The 17500-nt window shown below is 29.9% G+C and overlaps 1 protein-coding gene across 3 annotated transcripts in view; it reads right to left on the reverse strand.

Annotated features, from left to right (window-relative positions):
- The window catches only part of LOC124423815, a 90120-nt gene that overhangs the window by 6745 nt on the left and 65875 nt on the right, over positions 1-17500 (reverse strand). For all 3 annotated transcript variants that reach the window (XM_046962037.1, XM_046962036.1, XM_046962035.1), the window contains 2 exons: positions 2572-2649; positions 142-323 (listed from right to left, as the gene is read on the reverse strand). In XM_046962037.1, coding sequence (XP_046817993.1) covers positions 142-323; positions 2572-2649 — 260 coding nt within the window. The remainder of the gene's footprint in view (positions 1-141; positions 324-2571; positions 2650-17500) is intronic.

A 17500-nucleotide genomic window follows, 5' to 3' on the forward strand; every position in this document is an offset into this window, starting at 1 on the left:
AAGTTGGACCAGGGATGAGAACCGCACAAGGAATACAGGCGTCAATGTTGAAGCGTATAATTGCAAGAGGATAGAGAGAGGGAGAGAGAGAGAAAGAGGGAAAGAGAGTGAGAGACAGAGTTTAGATAGAAGTTTCCTCACCTTGATCATAACTTTCAGGAGGTTGTAACGTTGGAACACGTTACGGACTTGTTTACTGTTCGTATACTTGCACATCAGGTCTACTAGAGCACGTTTAGCAGTGTCATAACTTCCTTCGAGACGTATCCTTACTACTCTCAGTCGTTCATTTGTCTCTATGACCTCTTCCTTCGTTTGACCACCTGCAATTGATAAAGTTTAAAGGACTCGAACATATGTAAACAAACGTTTGTGCATTAATGCCGGCATTACAATGGCGGACTCGCATAAACGACGAATTCGCGATCAAAAAATTATTTTACTACGTGCTCTCGTTTGTTTCTTTTCTTTTTGATTTTATTTATTTATTTATTTATTTATTTATTTATTTATTTATTTATTTATGCATTCATTTATTTATTTATATGTTTATTTATTTATTTATGTATTTTTTTTCGAACTTCATCGTGCTTTTTCAAAAAGAAAAAAATATATATATATATATATATTAAACTGTACAAAAAGACATATAAATATTTTATCAATTATATCCTTTTTCAAAATCTTGTCAGGTACAAGCTCGTTCATTTATATCGACCATAGTTCGTACTTATTATTTCATTTTTTTATTCAACCGCGAAGTTAATAATCCTCAAATGTTTTTTTTTTTTTTTTTCACGAAAGGAGAGTATTTTCTTTTTTTTTTTCGTTTCTACACAATAACCAAAACCTTTTTAAATCGGTGGCAGTTGGTACTTGTATCACCTAATTGTTTCGACGAAATTCAATTTCAATTGATTCTCAATTAAGTCGACAACGTAGAATAGTAACGAAATTTCCCGACATAAATAAAACGAATACCATTCGTTGGTTGGCATATATAGCGTATAAGCTGACAGTATCCTCGGTTGGTTGCTTTCTTTTTTTTTTTTTTTTTTTCTTTTTTTCTTTCTTTTCACTATGTAACGTCGAATTTTCGAAATGAAGAAAAAATATCGATTATTCATACCGTGAATCTCTATCCTTTGGAGTCCCATCAATGGTTCGACCAATTATTACGTACGATTTAATTTCTTTATTATTATCAGTACGAAAGTTTTTTAATTTCAATCATTTTGCCTCAATCGCTAATACAATTTCTCTCCATTCTAATTGTATCATATCCCATCGTCACACGAAAAATATAAAAATAATTAATTATCTAATTAATTAATTAATTAATTAGACTAACTCATGGTAGTGTATGACAACTATCATTGCATATATATATATATATATATATATATATTTATATTATATAACGATGTAATATAATTATACGAGAACGTATTTTGTAACTTCCTAGATTACGAGTGATGTTAAAAGCTCGTACATCTGTATAAAACATTCATAATTCAAAGTACCTTTACATGTATGTATGTATGTATGTGTGTGTGTGTGTTTGTGTTCGCGCTTTTTTTTCTTTCTTTTGTACTTTTAACATGTTTAAACAGTATATAAACGTTTACATTACTAAAACTAACGTACGACCACTATAACAATTAGACACGCACAAGTAAATTCAACGTCAATTATAAGTACGTATACTTATATATATTTTGTGTTTATATAGTTTGTCTGTTAAAAAAAAAAGAAAAAAAAACCGAAAAGAAAAGAAATAATGAATATATTTGCATGTACTATCAAGTTATATGTTAACATGTTATTGTCATAATGAGAAAAAGAGAGAGAGAAAGAGAGAGAGAGAGAGAGAGAGAGAAAGAGAGAGGGAGAGAGAGAGAATATTCATACATCTTTGTTACGGTAATCGCATTGAATTGGCATACTCAGGAAGAACGTTTTAATTAGATAATGTTAATCCAAATTTAATAGAGCTAACACACGTATCGTAAATACACGACGTTAACCGAACCAACAACGATATAGATAGGACCAACGTCCGGCACCAGTTCTATTCACAAAAGATAGATAGATAGAGAGAGAGAGAAAAAGAGAGAGAGAGAGAGAGAGAGAGAGAGAGAGAGAAAGAGAAAGAGAGGATAAACTAACAACCTGTCTGATTTGGCTCTTAGCCAACGACTTATTTCCGACGATTGGCCGTATCTACAAACGTCTTTTCACTGATTCAACGACTTTTACTTGTTTTCAAGGACGGTTAGATGAGAAAAATCGTTCCTTTGAAATATTTAAGGACTAGATACTTAAGTACTTACTTACAACTATTTATTTCAAAATTGAGAAAAAGTATGATAGCCACTTGTTCGTACTTTTTATCTTATTTTTCAATATCAATCGTATGGTTTACGTGCGTATTCGTTGAATATGTGTGTATGTGTATGTGAATTAATTTGTGTAAAGAAAACAAAAAAAAAAAAAATAAAAGAAAAGAAGAAAGAAACAACATGAAAAGAAAAAGAAAGGTAATAAAAATGATATCTAAAATATACTTACTCGACGTTCCTTCATCCTTGACATCTTGAACGATTCTACGTACGCTTTGTGTAAACTTCCCAACGAGATTGGTGCCCGCTGTAACAAAAAGTATGAAAAATAAAAGTAATTATGATGAAAACAATTTGGAAATTTATGAAATGTAATAATTATTATTATATATATATATATTTTCATACGAAATTAATACAGATGGTATGTAAAAAAAGTTTTTCAAGACGGATAAATCAAAGTTTAAACGAAGTTCATTCTTTAGTTCTAACGACGATCGAATTTTCCATGAGGAGTAAGTGTTTGTTAGTAAGCGGGCGGTGGGAGGGTGGGGTGGAGTAAGTTGTGAGGATAAACACGAACTCTTTAAAATATTTCCCTTTTATCCCTTTTGCTTAGAGAATTTTCAAGGATTAGAGATATACAGTACGACTCTTTACGATTACGATACGTCGGCTAAAAATCGTATAAACATAGACGTTATATTTACATACGTGTTTGTACGTGTGTCTATGTATCTATGTATCTATGTGTATATGTACGTATATTTGCATTACGAAAGTATTTACTCTCATCGAGACAGAGAAATATGATACTAGTGTACTGCCAATACTCCTGTATTTTTTTTTTCTCGTACAGCTATGAAAGGGCAAATAAATCTTCTTACTCGTAAAAATTCCAGGATTGTTTTTTGAATTCCACAAGAGTTTGCTTTTCTAAAATCTAGTACACGTTGCCTTTCTTTCTTTCTTTCTCTCTCTCTCTCTCTCTCTCTCTCTCTCTCTCTCTCTCTCTTTCTCTGCTGATTAAGTAACTCCTTACCACAAATGAAATTCCTTTGACAGATTAATTCATCACAAATTTCAACGGGCCGATACCTTTTTACTTTTTTTCTGTCTTATTTTTATGTTTCTTTCTTTATCGACACATATCTCGCATTTACATATATATATATATATATATATATATATATATATATATATTATTATAAATATTAATAAAATATATATAAATAAATATATTGTAAAGCCAATTAGGTGCAAGTTTAGAGCCTAATCTTTCTCTATGGGGCAAGTAGTCACATTTTAGAAGCTTACTTTACAGCGATGTATAAATGAACAGTCTAGTTATATTTGCTCAAATGAAACTCAGAAATTAACTTCTAACTTCTAACTTCTACATCTGTCTTTTCCTTTTTTCTTTTTTTTTTTTTTTTTAATTTTTAATTCGAACTCGTCTCTTTGTACATTATTTTTTTTTCTTTTTCTTTTTTTTTTTTTTTTTTTTAATGCAAATACATACGCGTATACCGATGTTGACGTTACTTTTATTTCATTAATATTAGTTTCTGTTCTTTCGATAAATTAAAAAAGAGGAAAGAAAGAAAAGAAAAAGAAAAAAGCGCATACGAATTTGGTTAAACGAAGAAACAAAAAAAAAAAAAACAAAAAGAAATTTGTTCCTTCGAGGTCCAATAAATGATATTTCTTCTTCTGAGAGCCTTCGAAGGTATAATTATGATCTTGTGCGGACGAATGCTTTACTTTCTTGCATCCCCTCCCTTTTATCGATTAATCAAGGTAAAAAAAGAAAAAGGAATAAAGAAAGAAAGAAAGATAAAGAAAAAGAAAAAAGAAAATTCGTAAAGAAAAATGTAATTAAGAAAAAGAAAAGAGAAACCTTACTCGTCACATCGATCATCGAGATATCTCTCTCTCTCTCTATCATTCACATTTTTCTTTCTTATCAAAGGCATCAGAACTGAACGTTTACAATAGCCCGTACCTTTGTAACTTTTCTATCTCTATTTTTATCTTTCTCTACTACTATTCCTTTTTGTAATCCGTTTATAGTTCTTTTTATGTGTTACATGACTTTCTCTCTCTTTCTCTCTCTCTTTCTCTCTCTCTTTCTCTCTCTCTCTCTCTCTCTCTCTCTCTCTCTCTTTATCTACATGAAACCCGAAAAGAGGCTGATGTCAATGGTTCTCCCCTTTCTCTTCTCTTTTCTCTTTTTCTTTTCTCTTTCTCTCTCTCTCTCTCTCTCTCTTTCTCTTTATCTCTATTTCTATCCTTCTCTTTCTCTTTTTATAGAAAACTATTCTTTTCGTTTTTAATCGAGACACGGAATTACCTAGCAAAGCGATAATCTCTCTCTTTCTCTCTTTCTCTCTGTCTCTGTCTCTCTCTCTCTCTCTCTCTCTCTCTCTCCCTCTTTCTCTTGTCGTTCGTTGATCGATTCGATCTCCAAATTCACCAAAAGAAAAAAGAAGAAAAAGAAAAAGAAAAAAAGAGAAAAGAAAAAAGAAAACGGGAAAAAGAAAAAAGAGAAAAAGAAAGAAGAGAAAAAGAAAAAAGAAAGAAAATTATGAAATAAAAAAAAAGAACTAAAGGATGTATATATATATAAAGAATAAAAAATAGACGTGTAAACTAGGAATAAAAGATAGAATGCATAAGAACGAATATTTCCAATTGATAATGCCGAGAAACAATAACAAGATTTTTTTTTCTTTACATATATATATATATATATATATATATATATATATATATATATATATAAATCTAACAAAATTCATATAAATATATAGAAGGATAAACGTTTAATCGGATGAAACGAAACTAAAGAAAAATTTGTACAACGTTATGATTTCAAGTACGATAATTAAATTAAAAGATTAAATCAATGATATATCATCTAAACGTTGATCGAATTGAATTTAACGAGAAAGAAAGAAAGAAAGAAAGAAAGAATGAAATAAAGAAAGTATATAGAAAATAGTGAAAGAATAGAGAGAAAGATAGAATTTTCTTCGTTCGATCGAGCATATATAATATCGGCTTTAAATATTTTTTCTTTCGCTCTAGTTCTTTCTCTCTCTCTCTCTCTCTCTCTTTCTCTCTTTTTCTCTCTATCTCTCTCTTTCTCTCTACCTCTTTATCATTCACTTTGATAAAAAGTGGAAAATCGGTGAGCTTAGGCGGGGCACAGTAGTAGAAGTCGAGTAGTAGTCAGACATGCTTACGTTTGCCTCTAAGCCATAACATCTCAACGTAACATCTCGACGGAAAAGGGAGAATATAAACTTGTACCTTTACTCTCTAAAAGGGTAACGCGAGTATACACACATACACGCACACACACACACACACACATATCTATAAATACACATACACACAAATACGCCATCATCTTGTTGTCTCATCGTACGAAAGTTGTGCAATGTCATTCGACATTTTATATACGTTCCACAAAAAGGTAAGTCTATCTCTCTTACATTGAAATTTTCAATGTGTTTTTTCTCATTCACTTTCACATATATATATATATATATATATATATATATATATCTTGTGAATACGTATGTAATGTTATCGAAAGACAACGATGAGTTATAACGAGTTACAATGACGAGGACGACGACAATAACGATGACAATGTAGATTATTCTTTCTTTAAGTTCGTTTTTTTTAACAAAGTTTCTTAAGTTCGTATATTTTATAACGTACGTATCAGAAATATGGAATTAATGTACGCTATTGTAAATAATATCGATTTTCGTGTAATAGAAAAAGCAACAAGCTATTTTCTGTTGTTCCTTCTATATTCTGTTTTTCTTTTTTCTTATTTTTTTTGCTTCTTCTTCTTTTTCTTCTTCTTCTTCCTTCTTTTCTTCTTCTTTTTCTTCTTCTTTATAGTTTTCTAACTTTTCTTAACAACACTTATTTTTCTATTTTCTTTTCTTTTCTTCTTAATCTTTTTTTTTCCTTTTTTCTCTTTTTCTATTCCTATTTCGTGTTTCTTATTTTATTTTATTTTATTTTATTTTATTTTATTTTATTTTATTCTTTTCGCTTCAACGAAATTCGATGAACAACTTTTTCTTCTTCTTTCTCTCTCTCTCTCTCTCTCTCTCTCTCTCTCTCTTTCTCTATCTCTCTCTCTTTATCTCTATCTCTATCTCTTTTTTCTTGTTTTCTTTTTTATGTAAATAATCGATAAACTTAATCTTCTCTTGAAAATTCTACCTTTCGATCTTGAACAACAACAATGTATGTATATATCAAATTTTTCTAGGTATACTCAAGCATAGATCTCTTCTACTTAGAATGATCGGCTTAACCGTGAGAGATACGTCTGGCTACATTTATAGGTATACTACTTAAAGCTGAAAGTGAGTATGTAATACCTAAAGAGTATTTTTATGTACAACTGTTTCTTATACGGTAGAGTTATTCTTTCTCTCTCTCTTTTTTTTCTCTCTCTCTCTCTCTCTCTTTTTTTCTCTCTCTGTCTTTCTCTCTCTTTTTTTTTTATTTTTAACGATTTAGAAAGTACAGTATACGCGGGATCAGAGTTATAATTTGATTTCTTTCTTGCGGAAAGGAAACGTTGGAATACAAAACCAGTTTTAACTTGGAGATATCATATAAATCGGATAAATGTGTATGTTTACAGAAACATTTCTCTCGATTATTTTTATAATTTGAATTTACCAATACGATGTTGTACGAGTATCAAGAGGCATAATCTTAGAAAAAAGATTTAAATTTTACAATGTAAATACGAATATTTTACAGAAACACTCCTATAGGAACACTTTTATAGAAACACTTTTGTAACTTGAATTTATCAATACAATATTCTCTTACTTTGAAGATACATTTCGATATAAAATATTTATATATATATATATATATATATATATATATATATAAATTATACAAAAATTTTGTAACACGAATATGTTATTAAAAGCCGGTATTATCGCTGTAGGGTTCGAAAGGAATAAAGGAGATCTCTCGGAGTTGAAATTGAGTTAGGCAATATGAAGTGACTACAGGTTAGAACTACTTCGATTTCCGGGACCGTCTAAACTGGAACATGGCGTCTGGAGTCAATGGAGAAAGGGAGCGAGGCTACACAAGTAAATGAAATTCTACCCATCTTCTACGCGAAAGAAGATTAAGTTTGGAATGTGCAAGCTGAAAGGAGTTAGTCGAGGTAGTAGGGCAAAAAGAGACGGAACGAACGATGAAAAAGATCGGAGAGAGAGAGAGAGAGAGAGAGAGAGAGAGAGAGAGAGAGAGAGAGAGTGGGCTCTGGTAATAACAAGCCGGATATCGTTCGATATACAGAAAGGGAACGAGAGGAAGGATGAAGGGGGGGAAGGTAGAAAGGAGGGAGGGTAGGAAGAATAGAACGCGTCGAAACTCTCATTGGTGCTTATGGTGGTTGTGTGGTGGCTGTGATGAAAATCTTCATGGAAAATCGTCTTTGATGAAATCGCCCTGAAGCAGGAAACTCTAATATCTTTTATCAGCCGTATATTATATCGATATTATTAATTTGTAATAAATCTTGTTAAATGGATCCGATAAAAGGGAGAGAGAGAGAGAGAGAGAGAAAGAGAGAGAGAGAAAGAGAGAGAAATAAAGAGAAGTAGATAGATATAAATTTTCTACGTAATGGTATTGCTTTATTTAAAAGATTAAATCGCGTAAATCTCGTAACTTTATATACGATACAAAATGGTCATGTTGTTGTTTATTGAGTTAAAAAAAAAAAAGAAAAAAAAGAAAGAAAGAAAAAAAAATAAAGAAAATAAAAATAGATATAAAAAAGAAGGGGTTAGAAAAAAAGTAACTCGATCAATTGGACGTCCATATTTAAAATGAGAAAGGGAGAAAAAAAGAAATAAATCGGTCGTTTTCCAAAGAGAAAAAGAAAAAAAGAAAACGATACGCAATATTTTCTCGTGATCTCTGGCAATTTTTCGAAACAAAGACAGTGTCTGTCGTTGCAATTAAAAAAAAAAAAAAAAAAGAAAAAAAAAAGAACCAAAAAAAATAAAAAAGAAGAAGAAGAAGAAGAAGAAGAAAATATGCACGTACATTCCTTCGACATAAATAAGTATCACTTATTCTCTCTTTTTTTCCTTTCATGTTTTCCCACCTAATATTCCTCGTCCCATCCGTTTCTCTCCCCCCTCACTCCCTTCTTATCCATCATAAAAGGCTATGACCATCGTGTATGTCGCTTGACGCGAAACGGATTCGAATGTACGGATGGTTAAACCTGATAGAACGGATTTCGGCACTCGGATCAAACGTATCGACCACAACTCTGTGGCTCTTGTACGTTGTGTGTAAGCAGTAACAACGAGGAGGGTGTGGCCTTCATGCCTATGCTATATCTGAGCCCGGCCTCTCTAATTCTAACACCTGTACAGACAGACAGAGACAGAAACAGAGAGATAGAGAGGCAGAGAGAGAGAGAGAGAGAGAGAGAGAGAGAGAGAGAGAGAGAGAGAAACAAATGGAGATAGAGATAGAGACAGACAAAGAGAAAGAGAGAGAGAGAGAGAGAGAGAGAGAGAGAGAGAGAGAGAAGAGAGAGATACACACAGACACACTCATACAGAGAATGTGAATTATATGTATATACATATATACACAGAATGTGTGAGATAGATAGATACGGATAAAGATGGATAGAGAAAGAGAGAGAGAGAGAGAGAGAGAGAGAGAAAGAGAGAGACAGGGGGTGAGAAAGAGAGAGATAGCGAATCGTGCTCACACGCGATCGCGCATTCGCGACTAAACCGATATATGCGGGCGACACGTTCGCCAATTATTTTGCGGCTGAATTTCTCTACCCACCATCACCAATAACATCTCCCATCCTTCCCTCAACCCTCCTCCTCCCTTCTCTAATCCATCGTGGTTGTGAAAGAAAAGCTACTGGCATTTTGATCGACGATTTAAACGAAACGAATCGTGTTTTATCGATTGACATTATCATCATTATTATTATCATCATTATCGTCGTCGTCGTCGTCGTCATCGTCATCCTCGTCGTCGTCGTCCTTTCGAGATTTTTCTTTTTGCTTTTTCCCTTTACTTTCCATTCATTCTCTTTTCTCTCTCTCTCTCTCTCTCTCTCTCTCTCTCTCTCTTACTCTCTCTCTCTCTTTAACTGGAACGTTTACCATTTGGAAGTAGGATACTTCGTTGAAAAATTCATGTAAATGGACGATATTAATTACACGATGAAAATTGAATTATAAAATAATTCAATATAATCAGATATTATGTTGGAGAATTTCTTTTCTTTTATAATTTTATTACGTTAAATAATTTCCGTATGAAATATAGTGATATTTCATTTCCCCTTTCATCTTGTTCTTTCACACTAGAATCTATTTTCTCGATAGAGCCCCAAGATCCCTATTCGATTTGAAATTTTCGCTTCTTTTTCTTCTTCTTCCTCTTCTATAGTTATAATTTCTTTTTTTTTAATTTATTCAAAAATATTCTTCGATTTTATATAGCACAAAATACATTCGTATTTATTTGTATGACATACGACAATATATTTACATTCATATTTACATACACACACACACACACACACACATATATATACGTACACATGTTGTTCGTATAAAGAATAAAAATGTTTAAAAGTTTATTATGTTATAAAGAAAAGAAAATATTCGTAGAATTTATCCTCAAAATTAATCGAGATGCACAATTAATTAATTCATTCATTTCTTCAGATTTTCAGTTAGGATATTTTAGAAAGAAAATGTCATTCTTCCTAAGTTACACGGGTTCCAACAATCTCGGGGTACAATATTTTATGAAATATAAGTCATACAATAAGATCTGTTTTGTTTTAAGAAAGGATAATCCTTTTAGTTCTGCCAGAAAAAAATTGTGTGTGTGTGTGTGTGTGTGTGTATGTGTATGTTAAATGACAATGATATTCTTCTTTTCTTTTTATCGAAAGTTAAAACCATCGTTTATCTTTTATCAGGATCATATTAAGTCAATAATGATTATGAAATTCGTAATAAATCATAAATCTTTCGTTCGCGTAGATATTTTCGTGAAATTGCATTATTTTCTTTTTTCTTCTTTTTTCTTTTTTTTTTTTTCTTTGTAAGAGAATTAAAAATTAAATTAAATAAAAAATTTCATTATTTCGTATTTTGAATGACATCAATGAATTAAATTAAATTACATAAGTGTTAAATACTTATATAATTAATAATTAAACGTATACGTATATTTTCTTTGTTAACTTCGATTTCATTATATTTTTCATCGATGACATTTGAATTGGAATTATTCAAACATTATATTTCTATAATAACAAGAATGAAAAGAGCTAAGTATATTTATTTTTAATACTCCTTTATTTTTAATACTCCTTCATTTAAAAATAATACTTTAAAATCTGTTTTATTCATAATAAAAATGAATAATACTCTTATTTTTTTTTTTTTATAATTTACAAATTTTAAGAATAACATGTCGGAGAAATGAAATATGTTTTTCAATATATGAAATAACTCGAATGATATTCACAATCATTGGCTTGTTACGGCTCATATAATTCGTCCATATTAATTGATTTTAAAAGTATCGAATAATATTCGGATTTAATATATTCAAGTATATATATATATATATATATATATATATATATATATATATATATATATATATATAATGGATTCAATAATCGACGTAGAACGGAAAGGATAACAAACAAAGAAATGAACAAATAAACAAGCAAATAATACATAAGTCATTTTAATGATCTCGCACGTGCTAGTTGTCGACTGTATACGATCAATGACAAATACGGTCGACAATATTCGTGTGAAACCGGGATAACGTTTCATACGGTTTAATAGGTTTTTGGTCACGACACTGGCCAATCACGATGGACTATTAAAAAAGGATTATGATGAGAACGATCGGAGTTTTATATCAGCCGGCTAACTTGTGTTCTCGTCATGATTAAATGTTGTATCATCATCATCATCATCATCATCATCATCATCATCATCATGATTATTATTATTATTATTATTATTATTATTATTATTATTATTATTATTATTATTATTATTATTATTATTATTATTATTATTATTATTATTATTATTATTATCATTATTATTATTTTCTTTACGTTCTCAAGCGAAACACGATAAAATAATTTCACTTGATATTTATTTTAATCAGTGGCATTTATACTTGCGCTAAATAAAAAGAAAAGAATAAAAATAATAGAAAGAGAAAAAAAAAGAGAACAGAAAAAATTGCTTCTCACATACGATTCGAATGAGTGCATTGATTAAAAAAAAAAAAAAAAAAAAAAATAAAGAAGAAGAAAAAAAAGGAAAGGAATAAAGGAAAGGAAAAGATTTTTCCCAGGGAGTGAGGATAGGTGGTGGATTTAAAAGCAAAAATTAATGGCAAATTTAGCTTATTATTAAAAGACATCACTGAGCATTCTTATTTGCATATTTTCTATTGGTTTTGTGCGCAATACAGAGAACTCGTACGTTTAAAGGAGACTTGAAGTTTCGAAAAGGAAATCTTGGCGGTCGCAGCTGCTACAACGGGCTTTGTTTCATCAAGTCTGCAAGAGTTAGAGTGGAAACAAAAGGTTTGGATTGCTCTCTTTCTCTCTCCCTCCCCCTCCTCTCTCTCTCTCTCTCTTTCTCTCTCTATCTATCTATCTATCTTTTATTCGATGCTTTTAAAGGATATTCTCAACAGGCTGAAGAAGAGAGAGGCCTATGTAAATGTCAAACATTTCTTTAGAGAATTCCAAAAGCAAATTTACGAATTCATTATTATATCTATAGGTATACTAATACCATCAGTGATAACTATAGTTAAAGATACTCTCTCTCTCTCTCTTTTTCGCTTTATATGCGTTACCATCGTTCGGCACATTGTTCCGTGACCACTGGAATGGATAATCGCACGCGACCGATGACGAATATATAATATATATTATATACACTTATTTATTTACTTATTCGAATATTTTGAAATGGATTTATTTTAAAGAAATGTAAAAATTGAACGATCACAAGTGATTTATTTTTCAACGAGATTTTATAAATGTATTGTAAACCGAAGAATCGGATGTAAAAATTATGATTGCGTTATTTATGATGGAACGATTAAAAAATTATAAAAAAAAAAAAAAAAAAAAGAACAGAAACAAAAAAGAGAAAGAGAGAAGAAAAAAGATTCAACGAAAGATAAATATTCACGATTAAAGAAAAAGTGTTAGAAAAAAATTTTCGAATATAAAATAAAAAATTGAACGAACGAGTTTCCTTGAAGAAACCGTCTATAAAAATGAAAGAAAAATTAGAAGTTTAGCAAAAAATTCCTGAATGATATTAAAGATTAATGACTCCCTTTCTTTCTCTTTTTCTCTTTCCCCTCCCCTCCCTCACCTCTTTCTCTCTCTCTCTCTCTCTCTCTCTCTTGATTCCTTCTTCTTCATTTTTTTTTCTTTTCTTTTTTTTCGAATAGACTACTAATCTTAGATTAATTTTTGTTCCTTTCGGAACTCGTATAGTTTATATATATATATATATATATATATATATATATATATATATATATAAAATTCTTCATTGTACTTTTAAAGGTCATTTAAGAACTTTTTCATGGATTCGTTCTCTAAGAAATATAATAATACAAATATATTCTATCTCAAACATTAACTGTTCAAGGATTGCTTGGAGTACTTTAGATGAGTAAACAACTTTTAAATCTCTCTCTATCTCTCTCTCTCTCTCTCTGTCTCTCTCTCTCTCTCTCTCTCTCTCTTTCTCTCTCTTTCTCTCAAAACAAAAAAATTAATGTACATCGAAAAGGACCAAGAGAAGAAAATATAATGGTAGTATGAAGAAAAGAAAAAAAAAAGAAAAAGAAAAATATCGTTGCTCGTATCGGTAAAATGTCACTCGAAGATTTGCATTATTTTAGGATTTCCTTTGCTAGTGATAGGAAAGAATCTGGATCCAACACCAAAGTCGAACAAAGGAATATAATAATTGTCATGGAGGTGGAAGTGGAAGTAGAGGAGGAGGAGGAGGAGGAGGAGATGAAGATGGAGATGGAAATGGAAGAAGTCTTTTCGAGTTGTCCTTTCTCCTATTACTACTACTATCACTATTACTATCAATTACTAGCGTACAAAGAGACTTATCTTCTTCCTCTTATTCTTATTTTTTTCTTCTTCTTCTTCTTATTGGTATTATTCTTTTTGTTCTTCTTTTTATCAGAGTACGTCGTCGGAAATCAAGGATGTCTCTTTCCATAATTAAAATCGGATTTATATCGTAATTACAAGTGAAATAGACACGGCGTCGCTCCGTGACACTTCTTTCGTATTACAATTTTCCTTTTTACTTTTTTCTTTTCTTCTCATTTTCATTTCATTCTAATTTCTTTTCGTCGTCCCTTTCTTCCTGATTGTGTGTGTGTGTGTGTGTGTGTGTGTGTGTAAGTACGTATGTATGTGTATATATTTTATATACAGATTCGAATATTATATGAATTCGAAAGTACTTGATTGATTAAAAAAAAAAAAAAAAGAAAAAACAATAGTCTAATCTTCTTCGAGATTTTTCTTTTGGCATCGTAATTATAAGCCTCGTAGTTCTGTAATCTAAATGAAAAAAGAAAATAAAATGAGGCAAAAGAAAAAATTGGACACTCGTTTCTTCGTATTACTATTTCTTTTTTTTTTTTCTTATTTTTTTTATATGTCATTTTAATTTCTTTTTGTTGCCTCTTTCTTCTTGACGTATGTATATGTACCAACGTATGTATATATATATGTATACAAGGATCAATTCAAAAGTACTTTGATGATTAAAAAAGGAAAAGAAAAAAAAAGAAAAAGATCGATTAATCTTTCTCGAAATTCTTTCTTTCTTTTTTTCTATAACCTGTCTGTATAATTACAGACCTCGCATTTCTACGATTCGAACGAGAAAAAGAAAAAGAAAAAGAAAAAGAAAAAGAAAAGAAAAGAAAAGAAAAAAATTATTCAAAAACGTTCGAAACAAAATTACCTTGGAAATGTCTCTATAATAATTGTTTCGTGAAAATAATTTAGAAACTTTTCTAGTACATCCGATATATAATATCATCTTTTCTTTAGTTACTCTTTTGTTTTTGCGCAACTTATTATAAGAAAGAATGAGTTGTTATAATAGAATAAAAATAAAAATAATAAGAAGTAGAAGAAAAAGAAGGTCGAGGAGTCGTTCAACAACTCTTTCAACAGAATACGATCAGAGAAGTTCTTCTTCTAAGTCTTTCTCGTCTTCTTCATCTTCTTAGTCTTCTTGTTCTTCTTCCTCGTTCCGACTGAAGGAGGACACGCTTGCGATCATCTATGCCTTTATGTTCGTGCCGCTATTCAGAGCGCGTGCATGTCATACGTACCGTGACGACTCGTTTATGGTTCGATAAAGAGCAACGTTCATCATATCGTACATTGAATCGACTATTTTTCTTTCACCATATATATATATATATATATATATATATATATACATATGTATGCGTGTGTGCGTGAGCGCGCGCGCGCGCGCGTGTGTGTGTGTATGTTAAAAGAAATTTTTATTGGTCATTCATATATCTATATATTTCATTACATAAAATATGTATTTAATTTTTATTAAAAAAAAAATTGATTAATCAAATCACACATCTATATATTTAATTATATTTATAATAAAAATAAAATGATCTATTTATAATAAATATAAATTTTACTATTCAATTTAACGATATATATATATATATTTATCTATTTATTTATTTATTTATTTATTTATTTATTCACTTTGATAATAGTTGAAATATAAAATATTAAAAAATAATTATTACTCTTTAATTATGTAATATATATATATAATTAATTTTGATATATATATATATATATATATCAAAATTAATTATAATATTTTTATTATAAAATATTTATTACATATATATATATTTTTTTAATAAGAATTTGTTCGTTCTTATGAAAAAAAGCAAATAAATAAATAAACGTAAAAGATGCATATAAAATCAGGAAGAAAAAATACTCGAAAAGAAAGAATGGAAAGAAGAAAAAAAAGGAAGAAAGGAATTAATTCAGATGAATCGATTAGATACACGTAAGATACTTTTTTACATATATATATATATATATATATATATTTTTTTTTTTTTTATTTTATATTGAAATCGCGCATAATCATCAACTTATGATCGTATTCGTAAAAAACAATTCTAAAATCGTCTTTTATAATTTAGGATTATGAAAACGACTATTGTACAATAAACTTAGAACATAATACCTGCGAATTTACTATTTAATTATATAGTGTAAACAAATCGATCGTTTCCTTACTCGAGGCAAATTTTACGTTTAGTACGTAGTTACGTTCTAACGAAAGTACGCGTCTGCAACGCGTAATCGTAAAAATCGGAAGAAAGAAATATCCAGATAGATAGATAGATAGAGAGAGAGAGAGAAAGAGAGAAAGAGAGAGAGAGAAATAATTTGGTGTTGTACATTACACTGTCGATCTTATTGTTAGTCGAGTATTACATACTATACACAGCGAACGTAAAAAGACGTTCAATTTATGCTCGTTACGCGAAGAATGGAGAGTGTCCGTTCTCTCAAATTAATCCATTTTACAACTGTTTAGTTCCATCGAATTCATTTTATCGAATCGTTCCATTCGAATGTTTTTTTTTTTTTTTCTTTTCTTTTTTTTTCTCATGCATCCTACCTATATACCCAGCTCCACTCCTCTAAGCCCGTCGCAATCAATCAAAAAAAAAAAAAAAAAGAAAAAAAAAAGAAGAAAATAAACAAATAAATAAAAAACATAATATGTATCTTAATGATCAAATAATGAACCTGGTCTTTAAGAGACGACGAAAAGATTTGACTTTTGTTATTTTTCTTTTTTTTTTCTTTTCTTTCTGTCTTTCTTTTTCGGAGATTTTTTCCCATGACATCATCATTATTATCATCGTAAGTATTTTGATCTCGGCTGATTCGGTGGTATACAAGAAAGAACGATTACGTCATTCCATATGAGAGTTCTATGGAAAATCCAAATAATTTAATAATCGCAGTTGAATTTATTCGATGTGACCATTATTTCTCATTGAATTATAAACTCTTCATTATAGAAAATGTCGGCGCACCTTGAAAATGTCACTCGTTGGATCGAAGAAGAATAATATATTCCATAAATCTATTACGAAATACAGATAACATATTATAATGTTATATAGTTAAAAGGTGTGACCTCGTATAATGTAGAAAAGAAACGATTGATGTTATACAGGTTTATTATCTTCCTATTTTTTTTTTTCCTTTTTTTTCTTTTTTTCTTTTTTTTCTTTTCCACGTAGAAGAAAAATATATTCAAGAATTTATTATCTTATTAACGAGTCACGCACATATAAATACATACATATATATATATATATATATATATATATATATATGTATATATATATGCACATAGACAGACGAACAGACGGATAGACATTTATTTACAAACGTGTCTCATTTAAGGGATCAGTTAAGGGCCCTTCTTCTTATCGCGTGTTATCGTAAAAAATGACTTTTATTATAATAAAAATCCAATTTTTATGTTAATGCATAGTTCAAGAGCGAACGATAGAAAAGAAAGAGAGAGAGAGAGAGAGAGAGAGAGAGAGGAAGAAAGAGAAGGGAAGAGAAGAAGCGTAAATACATAAGTAGATACATGAATACATACGTATATTTGAACACCTACATATATATATATATATATATATATAGATACTTAAGAACACGAAACGCGTAAAAAGTATAGAAGATAGGCCGATCTTGGTGCACAGATTTCTTAACAATTTTATGGTATCGTACTAAAATGCAAATGTTATTGCTAACTGTAAATCACGGAGAAACCACGAGGTTCTTGGATCGATGGAAAAGAGAGAAGAGAAGGGAAGAAAAGAAGGGGACCTTTAGAATAACGAAGCATGGCCTCGTTTACGTGCCGTAGAAAAAAAAAATATATTATAATTTTTAAGGT

The sequence above is a fragment of the Vespa crabro genome, chromosome 4, assembly GCF_910589235.1.
Source record: "Vespa crabro chromosome 4, iyVesCrab1.2, whole genome shotgun sequence".
Lineage (NCBI taxonomy): Eukaryota > Metazoa > Arthropoda > Insecta > Hymenoptera > Vespidae > Vespa > Vespa crabro.